This window comes from Pteropus medius, unplaced genomic scaffold (genome assembly GCF_902729225.1).
Source record: "Pteropus medius unplaced genomic scaffold, Ma_sr-lr_union100, whole genome shotgun sequence".
NCBI classification, from domain to species: Eukaryota; Metazoa; Chordata; class Mammalia; order Chiroptera; family Pteropodidae; genus Pteropus; species Pteropus medius.
In genome coordinates this window covers 145,566-162,374 of record NW_024344253.1, presented here as the reverse complement: position 1 = coordinate 162,374, position 16,809 = coordinate 145,566, and the positions used below count along the sequence as shown (strand labels likewise).

General features: G+C 44.5%; 1 protein-coding gene across 4 annotated transcripts in view; it reads right to left on the bottom strand.

Moving 5' to 3' along the window:
• Window positions 1–16,809, bottom strand: part of GPLD1 (glycosylphosphatidylinositol specific phospholipase D1) — a 52,132-nt gene that overhangs the window by 13,205 nt on the left and 22,118 nt on the right. For all 4 annotated transcript variants that reach the window (XM_039869512.1, XM_039869514.1, XM_039869511.1 and 1 more), the window contains exons 9-21: window positions 14,387–14,494; window positions 14,135–14,162; window positions 13,884–14,023; window positions 11,680–11,745; window positions 10,023–10,143; window positions 7,878–8,017; window positions 6,154–6,340; window positions 3,719–3,829; window positions 2,371–2,445; window positions 2,117–2,273; window positions 1,449–1,590; window positions 515–620; window positions 342–435 (exon numbers count right to left, since the gene is read on the bottom strand). In XM_039869512.1, the coding sequence (XP_039725446.1) occupies window positions 342–435; window positions 515–620; window positions 1,449–1,590; window positions 2,117–2,273; window positions 2,371–2,445; window positions 3,719–3,829; window positions 6,154–6,340; window positions 7,878–8,017; window positions 10,023–10,143; window positions 11,680–11,745; window positions 13,884–14,023; window positions 14,135–14,162; window positions 14,387–14,494 (1,475 nt within the window). The remainder of the gene's footprint in view (window positions 1–341; window positions 436–514; window positions 621–1,448; window positions 1,591–2,116; window positions 2,274–2,370; window positions 2,446–3,718; window positions 3,830–6,153; window positions 6,341–7,877; window positions 8,018–10,022; window positions 10,144–11,679; window positions 11,746–13,883; window positions 14,024–14,134; window positions 14,163–14,386; window positions 14,495–16,809) is intronic.

Here is a 16,809-nt window from a genome sequence, read left to right as displayed (position 1 = left end):
TTTTTTAAAATGGCATATTAACATTTGCCCTCAGAGTGGACCGATTTCTGGAGATTTATAAAATTTGCTGAGCTCCTCTGTAGCTTCAGACTGGGAGAAAAGCTTTAAAAAACAGTTACTTTCATGTGTGATTTGAAGTGGATGTTATTATCTGTATTTTGCAGATGATGATATTAACATTCAGAGTGGTTAAGTAACTTCCCCAAGGTTACACAAAGGAAATATGAAAACTCAGGTTTGTCTCAGGTCTGTCTGACTCCAGATCTCAACTTTCCCCCATACAGTGTGGTCATGGAGCTGTATAACTAAAAGGAAGCAAAATTTCATGGTTCATGACCTACCATGAGTCGGGGCGCCAACCAGCAGCACTTGTGTTTGGGTCCCATTCACCATTACATGGCCACTTGACAAGGATGTACCCAGTTTCCCCATTGCCTATGAAATATAATCAGTTAAGTACAGCTAAGAAAACTGTATGGTGTCCACTGTCTTGGGGAGGGAGGGGCTGCCATACCTTGTCTCCAGAAATGGTAAACCAACTGTGGCAGTTTGGCGGGAAATAGCCATACACCCGTCCGAGGCTCTGTTTCTCATCACGAGTGTGGAACAAATAGCCCAGACTGGAATGAAACACACGGGGCTTAGCACTGGGGCACAAGGCCAGGAGCTGGCCAGGTACTCAGGTCCAAGGAAAGACAACGGTACCAGTCCCACCCCTCCCCCACCATTCCCCTCCCTGCATGTTCATCCTGCGACGCTAGGCATGGGAGTGGGGGCAGGGAGGCTTTCCGAGTGGATGCTGATATCAAGGCTCTGCAGATACAACGCCCACCATTCTGCCCCTAACTGACAGCAAATACAGGGATGCCCACTGTTACAGGCTGAATTTCCCCCCTGCCGCCCCTTCCCCAAAATTCATATATTGAAGTCCCAATGTCCAGTCCCTCAGCATGTGACTGTATTTGGAGATAAGGGTCTTTAAAGGGTTAATTAAGTTAAAATGAGGTCATTAGGGTGGGCCCTGACCCAATCTGACTTGTTCTTATAAAAAGAGGGGGAGACAGCATGGATGGGCACCGAGAGAAAAGGCCATGTGAGGACACACTGAGAAGTTGGCTGTGGCCAAAACAAGGAGAGGCCTTGGAAGAAACCAACCCTGCTAACACCTTGATCTCAGACTTTGAGCCTCCAGAACTGAGAAAATAAATTCCTGTTGCTTAAGCCGCCCACCTGTGGCCCTTCATTACTGTAGCCCTGGAAAACTAACCTGTTTACCTCATTTTTAAACCTCAAAGAATTTGCAACCTTGCCCCAGAGCCTTAGCTTTTCCTTGAAGGGTTAGAATTTCTTAGCCCCCTTTTCTGAACCCTGCACTTACGGGGCTCCCACAGCAGCAGGCACCTGCCCCTGGTGCTCAGAGGTCCCTGGGCCCCAATTTCAGCGCTCACCTACTGGTATTCTTCCAGGTTGGGCTCCCCACCAACAGCAGGGTTCTGTTGTTCACGCTGACACCGTGAAGGGAGTACCCCAGCCAGGCGAAGTCCGCCTCACCTCTCACCATCCAGTCGGCCGCCTCCACGTCCAGCTTTTCTGCATGAGACAAACGGTCCCTTTTATTTCAAGTGGGAGGACTGCTGGAGTGGAAATAATGGACTTTCTCTGTAGGCTAATGAGAAATGGATTCATTCCACTTAGTTTTTGCCAGAACCTTTCTAGGCCCCCGCCACTGTTCCTAAGACCCCAACATTAGAAATGGACCTTAAATATCATATGAAGTGCATATCTTGAGCTCACTTCCACAGAGTGGAGGATGCTATTTACAAAGAGCCCCTCTTGGACACTTCAGAGTGTCACTGGGATGCCTTTGGCGTTTCTGCTTACAGTGGGAGACTAGGAGAATAAGCCCGTGGCACTCTTTGGTTCTGGACCCAGAAGTTGGGTCCTTTTTTGTATATTCCGTGAGTCTACTTCTGTCACTTGCCAGAACATTGTAAGAATAAGAGACTGTCAGAAAATTTAGGTGAAAGCATATGGAATGAGGAAAAAAGGACCTGTATGCGAGAAGTCCCACCGACTAGAGCAAGGAAGGCCCCCGCCTTCCCCCAGCAAGTATTACCTTTGTTGCTGTGGCCAGGGTCAGAATAAAATGCAGCCACGATCCCCTTCTGTTTCCCTCCGCCTGGTGCGAAAGGGGAGCCAATGACCAGATCGGGCTCCCTGTCTCCATTCAGGTCCGCAGCCACGAGCGCCCAGCCCAGGTTACAGTATGTGTCCTTGGGAGGAAACCAGGAGACCACTTTTGACTCTGTCCTGGAGGCACTTAGGATGGGGCGTGCTAATGTCTGCACCTTGCTAAGGTGGTCAACATACCTGGCAAGAAATGGTGATGTTGGGGGAAGGAGACATGCTTCCTCTCTTGGAACCGAAGTAGACGTACACTGCACCCTAGGCAAGGACAAACCCAGGGTGGCCATAAGGCTGAGTGCAACCCAGGGCCCTTAAAAATAGCAAGAGCAAGAGGACTAACGACGAAATGAGTCACCGTCGGAGCTCCCCACGAGCAGGAGCTTGGTGACGAACACAAGCCTGCCCTGTACGTTGGGGCTGCACTGCAGTGGTTCAGTTTTGTGTGTTTGTGTCCCTTGCATCAGACTATTAGAGTTTCAAAGCAAAAACCATTGGTTTACCTTCGCCTCCCCAGTGTCTGGCTTGGGATCTGCCCCACATAATTGCTCAGTTTTTGCAGGTGACTTCACTTCCCGTGTTCAAGGCCCAGCTCGGTTTCTGGCTCAGCCCATTGTTCCTCTGGACATGAACACACCATGTAGCTACCATTCGTGGCACCATTCGTTGGCCTTGGGACACACACTGTGTTATGGACCAGTTCCTGTCTTTGACTTGCCTGTCTCCACCCCCACTCATTCTGCAAGCATTTATTTTCCATCCCCAGCCAAGTCCTTGGAAGGCAATGATAAAAAAGACCAACCTCTGTCCTCCCACAAAGCTGGCAAACAGGCAGATGACACCACAACCTAGAAGGGGCGACGACACGTACAAGCTCACAATGCTATGTTAGGACCACAAAGTGCCCTAACCCAGGGATTACACAACATCCCCTGCAGGGACTGACATGTCACTCTGGCTGGGTCAAATGACAAATGGTTCAAGTGTTGAGAAACAGTGAGGAGGGAGGGGCAGAGGTGAGCCCGCAGCAGGTAACGTGGGGCCTCTGACCTCCTGTCACTCCTGTGCCAGCTGCTTCTACCTGGCTCTGGTACAAGCACACATGGGAAGAGCTCGTGGGCTGGGACCCAGGATCTCTGCTCTCAGTAGGAAAAAGGAAACAGATAGGTTTGTGCCTAATAAGAAAGATCCAGGAAAGTCACCTTTACTGGGGTGACAGAATGTGATGCATTGGCTGGAATTTTTGTCACCTTTGCTATAATTCAGCATCATGGGAGGAAAGCTTTGGCGGCGAGCACTTGCTGGAAATGGGAAACCATTAGCCAGACTGAGGCTAGGGAGGCAGGAATGGGTACTGCCAGGCAACTAGGGTCACATTAAGGACCCGAATGGGGAGCCCAAGGCCACCTACGCCCAAAGTCCCTGCCCAGGCACATCTGGTTGTCTGCTCTCCCCAGAGGCTCTGTCCAGCACCAGCGCCCTCGGCAGGTCCTCCCTCGTACCCTCCCACCCCCGCACCCAGCAGTCACCTTACCTTATAGGTGAGCTGCTTCGAGCCCACCGAGGGAGCTCCCACGGCCAAGTCTGGCACGCCGTCCTTGTTGAAGTCCAGCACGGCCACGGCCGAGCCAAAGCGGCCTGAGGGCTGAAAAGGCACAGGTTGTTTCCCCCGGGCTAAGCCACAGCTTCAGAGAGCACTGCTGACACTCTGGCAGCTGACAGCCCCCCGGCCATCGTCACCCGAGGGCTGAGAAACAAAAGTGCAGCAACCTATGACACGTCCGCAGCGCCAGCTGGGTAGCTCTGGCCTGGCGAGACATTTGGCTTGTCCGACAGCCTTGAAGGGAAGACAGGGTGCCGGAAAGGAAAGGGTCGGTATGTTTTAGGTTTTTAGAAAATGGCTTGGCATGCGCTAAGCCCCATATTAAGACCGAACTGCTCCTGGAAAGTATCCAATATAATAATCCATAACAGCAGCAAACAGGAGGATGTTTTAGAACCACACTGTCCCATGTGGTGGCCACTAGCTAAATGTGGCCATTATATTTAAACTTAATTAACATTGAACAAATTAAAAGTTCAGCTCTTCGGCTGCACTGGCCACATTGCAAATACTCCAAAGCCAGTGCGCATACTGGCTCCCACACTGGGTGGCAGAGCTACAGAACATTCCCATCGCTCCTGAAAGTACTGTTGGGTAACACTGCTGGAGACACCGCTCTAAGCACAGTATAGGTACTAAGACAGGTACTTTTATTGCCCCCACTTTTACGGTTTTATTGCCATCACTTTTACTGATGGAAAACTGAGTTCATTCAAGGACAATTTTCTTCCAAGATGAATTCTCTAGATCTTCCCCTGCGGTCTAGAATCAGCCTAGACTCATAGGCTGTGCTCTTCTTTCAGAACTTACATAACAAGGCAGAGTCTGCCACGTGACACACACGCCCCATGTGTATTACATATTACATAATCTCTCTCCGCCCATCTGCAATGGCTATTAGGAACAGGCTCCTTTCTGCAAGGCAGGAACTGGATAAACAAGAAGGGGCTGCTCGGGACACAAAGCACCTTGGGGCAGGGTGGGGACCAACAAGCAGGGACCCTCCCAACAGAGGACAGCTTCATTTCACCATCACCAGTGCACCCTCAAGCGCTGCTGCGGGTTAACCAGTCATTCCTAGAGAAACAGTTTTAAAGCAGATAAGCGCTTGGGACAGTCATCCTGATCCTCCATTTTATAGACAAGGACACCGGAAGGTTAACTGCAGACCAGGGCTAGAGTGCAGGACTCCAGAGGGTCCCTCACCCATGCTTTAATCTGCTGAGTTCACAAAGGTCACTGGGGAAGAGGGCATGGAGCCACCTCCTTCCTTGCCCCATGTGTCTTTGGGAGAGTTTATCCCCGGAAGCAGCTGCCTCTTATTTCCTGTCTGTAGGAGCCCAAAGGATCACACTTCACACAACAATCCGACAGGGGAATGGCTTTGTGAAGAACAGAGATGGCTATATTTATTGTGGAACTTTCTCATAGGCATCACAAGGTTCCAGAGAATGCCATCCCTCTGGACTGTGTGACCTCACCCGCCAGTCAATTTATTCACATCTCTTGGATTAGGGGCTCCTTCCATGAGAGCGTAAACTAAATCAAAACCATTGTACTTGTCATTTTTTAAAGTATGTTCAGGCATGCCATCTTATTTTGTCTTCACGGAATTAACACCACAGTGAAAGGTTTAATGGCCTGTCTGGCACAAGAACCACGCTCTGACCCAAATTCAGGGTTCCTTCCCCTGATGCTCGATGTTCAAAGCACACAGTGCCCCAAAAGCCCACACTCGCCTGTGACTCTCAGTAGAGCTGGCTCTGCCCCTGCTACTGCTCCGTAAGGCGAATGCCAGGGACAGCCCTGAGGAAACCCCTCTAGGACCCTAGTGTGGACTCCACATGGGACATTTGTACAATCATTGTGCAGTTTTCCCGGTGATGAATAACCACTTAAAACAGAGCAATGAAATCTGCACGAAGTCTGGAGTTGAGTTAATAGTAATGTACTGACGTCAATCTCTTAATTTTGACAAGTATATCACAATTATGTTAAACGTGAACAGGGGAAAGTAAGTAAAGAGGGTGTGGGAACTCTGTACTGTCTTTTCAACTTTTCCGTGAATCTAAAATTCTTACAAAACATTGATATATATATTTTAAAAAGTAGGTTTTATCAAAAAATCACATCCTGATCGGCTTCTGAAAGCAGTTCTAAATAGTATGTGTTTTCGGAAGGTGTTAGACTAAAAGCTAATGATAGAATGAGATAAATGAATATGTTTTCAATGAAAAGTGCTACACAGTGTAGGCCACCGGCTGTTACTTTCATCGTTCTTGTTGTTGGTTATTCATCCTGGAGAATTTGCCGCAAAATGAGAGCACTGGCTTACTGAGTAAAACATGAGGTGATGAGCACCTTACCTGGAAGCCCTCGAGGACCCCGTGGGCCTCCTTGTCTAGGTCCAGGTCGATGGGGGGCAAGCCCAGTTCGTTCCCGTAGATGAGGTACACACGCCCCACGTGGATGTGGCCAGGGCGGCTGTAGCCTGGGGCACCCACCACCAGGTCACCATGCCCATCCTGGTTGAGGTCAGCCGAGGTCATTGCCCTATAGGGACAAAGAGAGAACCCACTGCAGTGTCTGCTGAGAACTATGGGTAAGACTGTCTACTTGCTTCTCTTTCTGGAATCTAGCACTTTAACTTCCTCTCACTGATTTTCCATCCTTCCACGGAATATTTACTCTGAAGTGATACTGTGTGTGTGATTCACAGTCTTGTTCTATAATAATAATAATAATAATAATAATAATAATAATAATAATAATAAAAACTGGACAAATCAAGTCCTCTGAGCATCTCTGGACTATGTACCCTGAGCAGATGAAAAGCATCCTCTCAGAGCATCACATCCTACATGTAAAACCCAGAGCAGAAAAGCACAATGGCAGGCTCCTCCTCTAAAACCGTCCAGCCAGTAGCACAGTCTGCTTTTTGATCAGCTCAGCTCATTTCAGTGTGTCACCTGACCAAAGATCAGCTGTGTTAAGTTACCTTTTCATTTCTACCACAGCTGTAGAGGGTGCTTTGTACTAGGAAAAAAATTCAATGGCCAACATATGTAGTGGATGTTTGTAAACAAGATTTCATGACCTACCAGACACAGAGATGGACAAACTGAGTCAAAGGTTCAAATGCCTCTGGTGGCCTGGAAAGACCAAAAGTCCTTTACTTATTCTAGCTCCTATTGGCCACATGAAGAACACAGGGCAGAACAAGGGAATAAGAGAAGGGTGGATTTTAGAAGGTGTGATGCCTGGTGAAGGGGCCAGCCACCCATGCCTTGGAGACGCTGCTGGTCTCTGCATTCCTGAGGCAGGACACTGGCCAGTGATGCCCTACAAGGACCTCTACCTAGCTGCCCCACACCCCACAACATAACTGTCAGCCCAGCAGGGAGCCTTTTTAAAAATATTTCAGGAAGGCAGCCAAGAAGAGCCACTGTCCACAAGTGAATGGCCAGAAAGACAGCATTCACCTCCCACTCCCTGTGCCAGAGCTGACATATGAGTGACCCAAAGAGGAAGGGCTGTCAGTAATTGTCCCGAGGGAAATGCAATGTCATTTCACTATAAGAAGTGTAGTTTAAAAAAGAGGTTTCACCAAAACCTCCAGAAAATAGTTACTTTTCCATCTTTGGGCTCAGTGTAGGTTGATTTTTAAATTCAGAGGATTCTCTAACATCCTCTATAAAGTCACCATAGTGTACTAGGCTCTTGCCATATGAAGCTACAATATTCCAATCAACATATAACTATCTGCTTTTATTCTTCTCATGCTATTCGATTTCCCCAAAATTTGTAACAATATAGCTCAAGAACACTGAAGCTTGACAAATATTCTATAAGTTAATATGTCATTGTTGTGATTATTTAGTAAAGTGAAAGCTCCTGTTTTAAACACATTTTGACAAATTTTTAAGGGTAGGGTTTTATCTTTACAATGACCACTAAGTTAATGTCTTTGTTGATAGTGAATTGATTGGAAAATAAGATGCTAACAGGTGCCATTTGATACATTTGTTGAATGACAGAATGAAATTAACACTGATAATAATGTGCAAGAATTGGATGAACTCATTCCTACCAGCCAAGCCTCGCATAGGGAAGTGACAAGAAGTAAGATGCTAAAGGGCTGGATACGTGCTTCAGTGGCCGCTGAGAGCTGCCTGTAAATATCATCCGGATATTCCTTTCCAAAGCCTGGTACATAAAGGACAGGGAATCCTAAAACAGAAGAATGACAGGTAAAGACACACAGCATCATCAACAAAGCTACTGTGTCCTGTCAAAGCACCGGACTTTTGTAAAAGAAATGAGTTTTTCAAATGCTAGAAAATAAAACATGGAGTCCTATCAACAGGTGAGATCACTTAGGAGAGTGACATCGCTCCCCCCAACATGTGCTGAGCTATAGTGGTTACAGTCCTGAAGTCGGGGCCAGCACGGAAAGAGCTAGCTGGACCTTAACCCCAACCAAAGAAGTCAGGATGGCCTGTACCAATTTGCAGAATGTAACTGAACAAAATCACTTTTATGGACTAAATTTTTTTAAAAAACAAGTTCATGTAATCTAGAATGTAATTTGTGTGTGTGTGTGTGTGTGTGTGTGTGTGTGTGTACAGTGTGTATTTTGCACATCTCCTTTTTTTCCCTCCAGTCAAAGGAACTGTAACAGCAGGAGGCCGAAAACCGTCCAATCCACACCCAAATTAAGATGCTTCGAGTCCCAAGAAACCTGGCAGGCGTGAGAGGAAGGTGACTGTATGAGAGGGACCTGGGGGAGAGCAAGCCCCTGAGCTTGGGATGCTGAATCATTCTCAACACAGTTACTGCAAGGATGCAGACTGGAGTGGCCCTGAACAGCCCAGTTGGGTACTAGATCCATCGGAGCTCAGGGGACACAACTTTCAGTCCACCCAAAGGTGACCAAACAAGAGCAGTGTCAGCTCAGAGCCATGGGGCAGCCAGCAGCGAGGCGTGAAGGGCCCTGCAGGAAGCGGCTGCGCCTGTTCCTCCCCTCCAACCCCTCCAGCAGGCTACCCCCAGGCTGCTCACCCTGATGCTGAGCCCTGGCTCTCAGTCACCCCGGAAGTACTGAATAGGCTCCTGTGTGCCAGGCCCCGTGACGGGCCTTGGGAATATAAAGTCCTTCTCATCCACGATGTTTTCTTTTGCAAGAGACAGATCCAAATAGTTGCAAGACAAAATGGCATGTGCTTTGACAGAGGTTCCCAGATCTAGGCTGGGCTACATAATGTGCAGAGCCCATCGCAAAATGCAATACGAAGCCCCTTACTCAAGTCTGAAGATTGTTAAGGCAGTGACAGCTGAGCACATAGCCAAGGGTGGGGCCCTGCTGAGCATGGCTGCAGAGCTTCTGTGTGTCTGCACAGGCGGCACACTCACAACGCAGGTCCTGCCCAGGCCCTCGCTCAGCTCCAGGAGACGCCACTCACGGTGCCATCTAAACACTCCCCCGTTATTAGGAGCCCCCGACAATCCCATGCCTACTTACCTTCCCAACTCTCTCCTGGCACCTTGTGTCCCTTGTCTTGTGTTCCAGGCAAACCAGACTACTCAGATTTCCAAAATCCTGAAACTTTCCCAACCCACTGCCAGAAATACACACTCACGGATGAAATTCTACCTACTATTCAAAGCTTAACTCAAATGCCACCTTCTCCGTGAAGCCTTCTCTGGTGGCAGGGATATAATTGTCATCATAGAGGCTAAGTATCCCCCCACTCCACCATAATATTCATTGCATTCTATTCATGTCTGGTTTATTTTTGTATGCATCGCTCCTATTAGCTTGACATTTTCTAGAGATCAGAGTCTATCTGCCTTTCATCTCATTTCCCCCCAGCAGAGTATCTGACACTTAAAGACGAGCTCATGGATGAACTGCATATGCCATGGCATCCTTCAGCTGGGGCTCTGCACAGGGTGCATTCGATATTGCTGGCATGCTTTGCACTAAGGACAAAGCCAGACTGGCCTGGGAGCCCGGGGCCGCCTTGGGCACCACCAGACTTGCCAAAGGCCACTGAAGTCCAGACTCGCATCTCAGGATGTGTCTGGAACAGACCAGATTTGGAGGTTGAGGATCTGTGCCGGCCTGGCACATGCCCAGGTGACTTTCGATGAATGATTAAATAGCCATTGACGCCACACAAGATATCACAGGAAGCGTGGTCCTTTCTCTCCATGAAAAGCAGAAAATTCTTACCGATGTCCAGGAATCCACACTGAAGACCACGCCTCTTTTGGTATAATTTATGTTCTTTTCAGTATTTTTAGTTAGAGATGCAGTCAGATTTCTATGAAAATAATTTTTCTGTACTTGTGAGCTGTTAAAAAGAGAGAGGAACAAAATGGTTAGGACTGAGAAAACAACAAACCCAAATCACCAAGTTAATAATATAGTCAAGTTAATCACAGGTTAAAAATCCATAGTTTCAACATTTGAAAGTTGAAGGAACAGCAACACAAAAAAAGTTTTAGAAAAATCTTCATAGGAGATCCAAAAACCCTTTTAGTAAACACACTTCCAAGGTTTAAAAGCTTGTTCTTATAAAAAATACTTCCTATAGCCTGAAAGTTCTAAAGTGTAAAAGGTTCGAATTCCTTCCAAGTTCCTAAAAAAAGCAAAGATACTTTAATATTCCACACACACACTGTCAAGAAATAGGTCTATGGCTGTTTGAGAAGCTGGTACACAGGCATACTGCTTTATCTTTAAAGACATGCCAGAATTAATTATACGATAAAATATATTTTCAAATGCATACATTTAAACCAACCTACACAAGCCAGATGCCTAGAGAAGCCAGACAGGTTTTGGAATTACTGACGTGGAAGCCAGACAGCAGGAATACATGAAGGGGCCTGCGTGAGACACCCACCCACCAGCATCGGGATTCTCATAAGCTAGATCTTGCAAGCCCAACCTAAAGGCGTTCAATTCAATTAAAACAAACAGAAAAACGACTTGATTCAAATAAACAGAGGAGGCTTAACTGAACTCTTTCTGTAGATTTGCAAATGTTTTGAAGCTTGAAACTCTCTTACTCTAGGACCTTTCATTGCAATGCCGCCTTCTCAAATATCTAACTCTTGACCACTCTTAAATATCTCACTGAAACATCACTTCTCCAGGGAAAGCTCTTCTGTGACTGGGTTGGGACACGCCATGGTACATCCCAGAGTGCCTGGCACTTCTCCTTCCTTACATGTGAAAGTATTTACACGCTCTTGTGCCGTGCCCACCCCCCCACAGGCCACGCATCCACAGGAGCAGAACTGTTTCTGCTGTGTCCACAGCATGCTCTCTAATCCCTAAACTAGTTCCTGGCATCTAACGATGAGGAAATAATTTATTACTTGGACTCTTTTGTTATATTTTATGATAAATATAACATTAATACAGCTATGAGGCTGATGGTTGGTATTTGACTCCAGTAGGGACACCACCTCCCAGAATACAGATCTGCCCTCTCCCTCTGAAACCACCTGAGAGCTCTTCTCCCTACACCTTGCCTCACTGATCATTGCTTTTTTGGGGTGAAATTTGGGTAAAGTTTATGAGTAATAACAATGATAGTAATAATACCATTTCATGTTTACTGAGCAACTTACTAATGCTCATTGCTTCATGTCCATCCTTGGGCTTAATTCATACTATAATTCTGGTATTTTTTCCCCATTTTGCCAAAGGAAGAAGCTATAACAAAAAAATTAAGCAACCAGTTTAAAATCACCCAGCTGTAAATGGCAGACCTGGAATTTGAACCTCCGTCTACATACAAATCACAAGCTTTCAGTATGTACTGAGCACTCCTCCAGGTAAGATTCTATTTCTGGGAACCATTTTGGAATCCACTTACCTCTGGGGGCTGGTTTGCCGAGCACCACAGGCAATGAACAGAGGGTTCTCAGGCAGGTTGCAATCACTGGGGAAACACTCAAATGAATCAGGCATTTTTTTTTTTTACCTTCTAGTCAAGCATGAATTTTACTGAGACTTGGTGGAGCACTTCAAACCACCTGCAGAAGCCCTAGAGGTGTGGAGGTGCTCATTACTTAGCCAGACAGGACTGGTAAAGGGCTGAGTCCCACCCGAAGCGGGTGGATAAGCTGAGTGAGGGAGCCTTATGGTAACAAGGGTGGCCCTGCACTGCTGGTCACCCAGACGCACAGCCGTCCCCTTCCCTCCCCACTACACCTGCTGAGCTACTCCATGCTCACATGAACCATCTCAGAGTTAGAGACTGGGAAAGAAATAAGTTCCCACTGTATCACCTTCTGCCCAGTTATGCTCATTTCTGCTCAGATATGTCTTGATTTCTCAATCTCATTCCTTTAAAAATAAAAAGATGTAAACTCAATAATTAAATAGGTTACTAAGTATCCCTTTTTGTAAGAAAAGTCCACTGAGACAACTTAAGAGGTGACCTTCCCCCTAACCGTTAACGGAAGCACTAAGGGAGTGGGTATTTATAAGTCTCTTCTAGAATGAAGACTGTTTTTAAGCAGAGGAAGATTCGCATGGAGCTCAGGAGGATGCTGGGTAATGTGACAGATATGTGAAGCCTGAGCGAGAAGGACTAGTTATGGGAAAAGAAATCCAGAACAGGAGATGGGAAGAAGCTGCAGACACACCTTTCCTATAAAAATCTTCCTCAGGGCCAGCTTTAGGCTGAGGAAAAGTTTTTTTCTAGAATGTTGGTTTTTCTGCCACCAGGATGCAGATGGCAGCCTTGCAACATAAGAGCTATAGTTACAAGTGCTTTTTGAGTTAAATAGAGTTCTGGCTGAAAATATAACTACCGATATTTCACTGTATGAGTTTCAAGTAACAAATTTGCTTTGGAAGATAACCTGTAAAATGAAAATATATACATTTTTTTTTCTTTCTGTCATGAATTTGTGTCTTTCTTTGGAGCCTCCTCCAAATTTCCTATAAAATTCCTAAACTGAGGAATCTTTCTGTGTATTTGTGTGTAAAACGCAATCAATTCATGGAATTTTCTGCCTTGATAAATTAGGACAAAGATCAAGAGTCAAGGGATCTATTCCTTCTCAATTATTTTGTCCTAATTAAAGAATAAAGTCCAGACACATTTCCTTAGCTATTTGGAAAACCTAATCAAAACAACACCACAAATGTGTTCCAGTTTGGGGATCATTATACATGGACTTTATAAAACATATAAACACAGGTCATTCATTTTCACATGGCCACGTATTATAAATCCTTCCAATATAAACTCAACTCCCTTCTAATAATAATTATAATACCAGTAGCCAACATTTATTAAGTGCTTACTACATGCCAAACCATTTACCTGAGTGATCTCATCTACTCCTCACAACAGCTCTATAATAAAAGATGAAGTCTTACTGTCCCCATTTATAGAGGAGAAAATGTAGCTTAGGAAGGCTCAACCACTTGCTTGAGATGACTCAGCAGTGAGGGCAGGTCTCTCTAATTCTAAAGCCCATCCTTTATGTGCATCCGCTCATATGCACACAAAAACCCATAGCCAAAAGAAAGAGAGCCTGGAGATTCTGTTTTATTTTTTGAAATTATGTAAGAGTTTGAGCCAAACCTATGACATATGCCTGGGAGCAAGATATTAAATGCTCTGAGCCTGGAGATTTTAGCTGAGGTTGATTTCACTATTAAAAAGAACATTTGTATTGAATGGTTTATCTCTGCCAAATTGTAACTCGCTGAGTATTTACCAGGCTAATGTCCAAGGCTGAAGAGGAGGATCACTGGGCCCCAGTTGCTGGAGCCTGTGGAGAGAGGACACGCCAGCCCACAGCATGGGTTCTCTCAAAAGAAACAGATGGAGCACAGACCGCAAATTGTACAATATCTACTTCTCTAGCCTAAAACTTGAGAGACATCGGCAAATCTAACTAGATGGGAACTAGACAGTTTTGGTTTCTTCATGATTAGGATAAGATGAGCACTTCGTGTGCCTTTTTCTTTTCATTTGATTGGTTGAAAACCCTGAGAGCTCTCTTGGGGATGGGGACAGCAAGGTAGGGAGCAATCGGGAGAAGTAGAGTAATAATTTACCTGGTCCCATTCTCTAACATGAAGCCTGTTAGACGGTAAATATTAGTGGACCAAAATGCCATATCATCCAGTCCTCCAAGGAAATATTCTTGGAATTGTTCCACCAGAAATGGGGACTTTCTAGAATAAGTGGGATAAAGCTATGGCAGAGAGAAAGAAAAATAAGTTAATAAATAAATAAATCAGGTGCTTCTCCTAGTATCTTTATAACACTTTATATTAAGATTTTGAAGGATAAAGCCAAGCCTCACCTTGGAAACAGCCAACATCTCACCATACCTGCAACATAAAAAACAATTTTGACTATGACTTGTGGTTTCCTCAAAGAAGGAAGTAACTAATGAAGAAAAGGTTCTATCACAATGTATCCACCATCATGCAACTTCCTTTGAATCAACAAAATCCATAAATCCAAAACCACTTTGGAAACACAACCATTGAAATGTGTGCTAAGAAAGTCGCAATACAACCAGTGGCAAATCTTACTCTGGGGCCACACTTACATTTCTAAGAACTGAAGGTAAGAACAGTCAACAATTGCATTTTTGGTGATGACTGATCGGCCATAGAGTTTCTTATAAATTCCCAGTAGGTCTTCAACAGGCACATACCTGAGAAAAGCATTAGAATAAGAGTTGTGTGATTCTGAAGTTGAAGACAACAACGGCAGCAACAACAGCTGCCAGTCATCCCATGAGGACTGTGTGCCAGGCTCACAGAGAGGACGCCCATGCATTACATGTGTGTAATCCTACCAACAGCCTGCGTGGCTGGGACTACCATACTCCCACTTTACACAGAAAGAAAGAAGGCAGCACAGAAAAGTTAAAGAATTTGCTCAACACTGCACAGCAAACAACTGGTGCCTTAATCAAATATTTATGAAGGTACATTCAGAGATAAGAAAGTATAAAGTATAAAGGAGGTGTTTAATTTTGTGAATTTAGAGTTCGAAGAGCAATATATTTTTATTCTTTCAAGTTGAATTATTCTCAAGAATTATTATTTTTAAAAAACAAAAAATGGCTCCTCACTTCCAACATTCTACTTTGAGTCCACAGTGTGAGGTGGTAAAAGAATTATAAGTCAAGATTTTGGGTTCACAGATTTTAGTGATTTCATTTGGAAGAGCAGCAACTTAACAATTAGATCTATACTGAGTCTGCTTTTATCTTCATTTCAAAGACCTTAGACTATACCAGACAGAAATTAAAACCAATAAGACCTGATTTTACTTATAAGAATCTATTGAAGTCCATTTCTTTTTTCAAATTTTTACATGAGCACAGAGATAGTTCTTCCAATAAAAACAGCTTAAAAAATATTTTAGGTGAATCACCAAGTTAGTAAAAAGTGAAAAACTTCCAAAGGCTCAAAATAAATTGAAACTGGAAACTTTAAGAGGTGAGTAAGTGGGAAAGCCAGTTTTTGCTCTGAGGTTCTGCCAAACCCTGGAGACATGGAGGTTTTTTGATGGCTACGTGGTATGCAAGGGACACGAAAGAAAACATAGGAACCACCCAGAGTGGGCCATCTCAGAGGACTCTGAGACTCATGCAGACTACACCCCTGCATGAGTGTTAGCAGGAAATAAACCCAACATGCTAACAAGGACAGCAAAGAAAACTGCCTGACTTCATCTTGGCAAGAGATAGAAGAGGGGAAAAAATCTCCTCCTAGGAATAGTAACCACTACCCAGCCCCACAAATGTTTTGTCCTGGATCCGTCCTATCTGTACATTCAGAAAAACTTAAAAGGTCGAATGTAATTTGATGTGCTCACAGGTTAGGAGTGGCTCAAGCAGCCTGCAGAGGCCAAGAGAAACCCTCTCTAGAAAAATGCAATTCTAACTCCAGCCTCGAGCACTCCAAGCCCCATGGAATATAACCAAAAGAGGACCAGAAGCCCCATGACACACCATTAAAATGAATATCTAATCCAATGCAGATGGCACTGTGTGTGGAGTTAGAGGGACCTCTTCCTGGGGTTATCCGAGACCGGCTGGCCTCAGGTAATCTGCTAGTTATTTGCTGGTTCTGGAGCTTCCGTAGTACTAAGGCAGCTGGACCAGGGATAGGAGTTGGCTCCTTGCCAAACCCGCAAGCTCTCCTTTCTCTTTGGTTTGTAGGCACTCCTCCCAATCCCAGCCATCCACACTCAGGGGCTGGAACAGGGGGACAGACTATGTCACACCTTCTGACTGCTTAGTAAACACTCAAAGAAAAAACAAAACCCAGTATAACCACAATTAAGCTACAGTAATATCTGATAAAGTAGAAGGCAACAAGCATTATTAGAAATAAAGAAGGTCACTACACATCACAATAAAGAGTTCAATTCACCAGTAAGATACAAGATTTTGAAACTTGAATATTCCTAACAACGTATCCTCAAACACCCATACAACAACCTTTGACAGAACTACAAGGAGAAATTGAAAAAATCCACATCATAGGGAGATTTTTTTTAAACAAATTTCTCTCAGTAATTATTAGATTAACCTTATAAAAAGTAAATAGCAAGACTACTTATAGCTTACAATCTGATTTAAACAATGAATTTAATAAGCTTGAGCTAATAAGCAATATATATAATATTAAACAAAAATTGGAGAATTAACATTCTTTTCAAGAACATATGGACTATTTCCAAAAATTGACCATATACTAGACCTTAAATCAAGAATCAATGAATTTCATAGAAACCAAAAAAAGTAGAAGGAAGAACATAAATATATGAATAAAAATTAATAAAGGGGAAAAATGAACATGAAATAGAATCAATAAAGCCAAAAGTTTATTCTTTAAATAATAAAACTGAAAAATGTTAGACAAGATTAATTGTTTAAAAACAGAGGGGAAGGCAGGATAAAATAACATTATGGACAACAAAGAACCACAGTACAAATAACACAAGAAAAAAAAT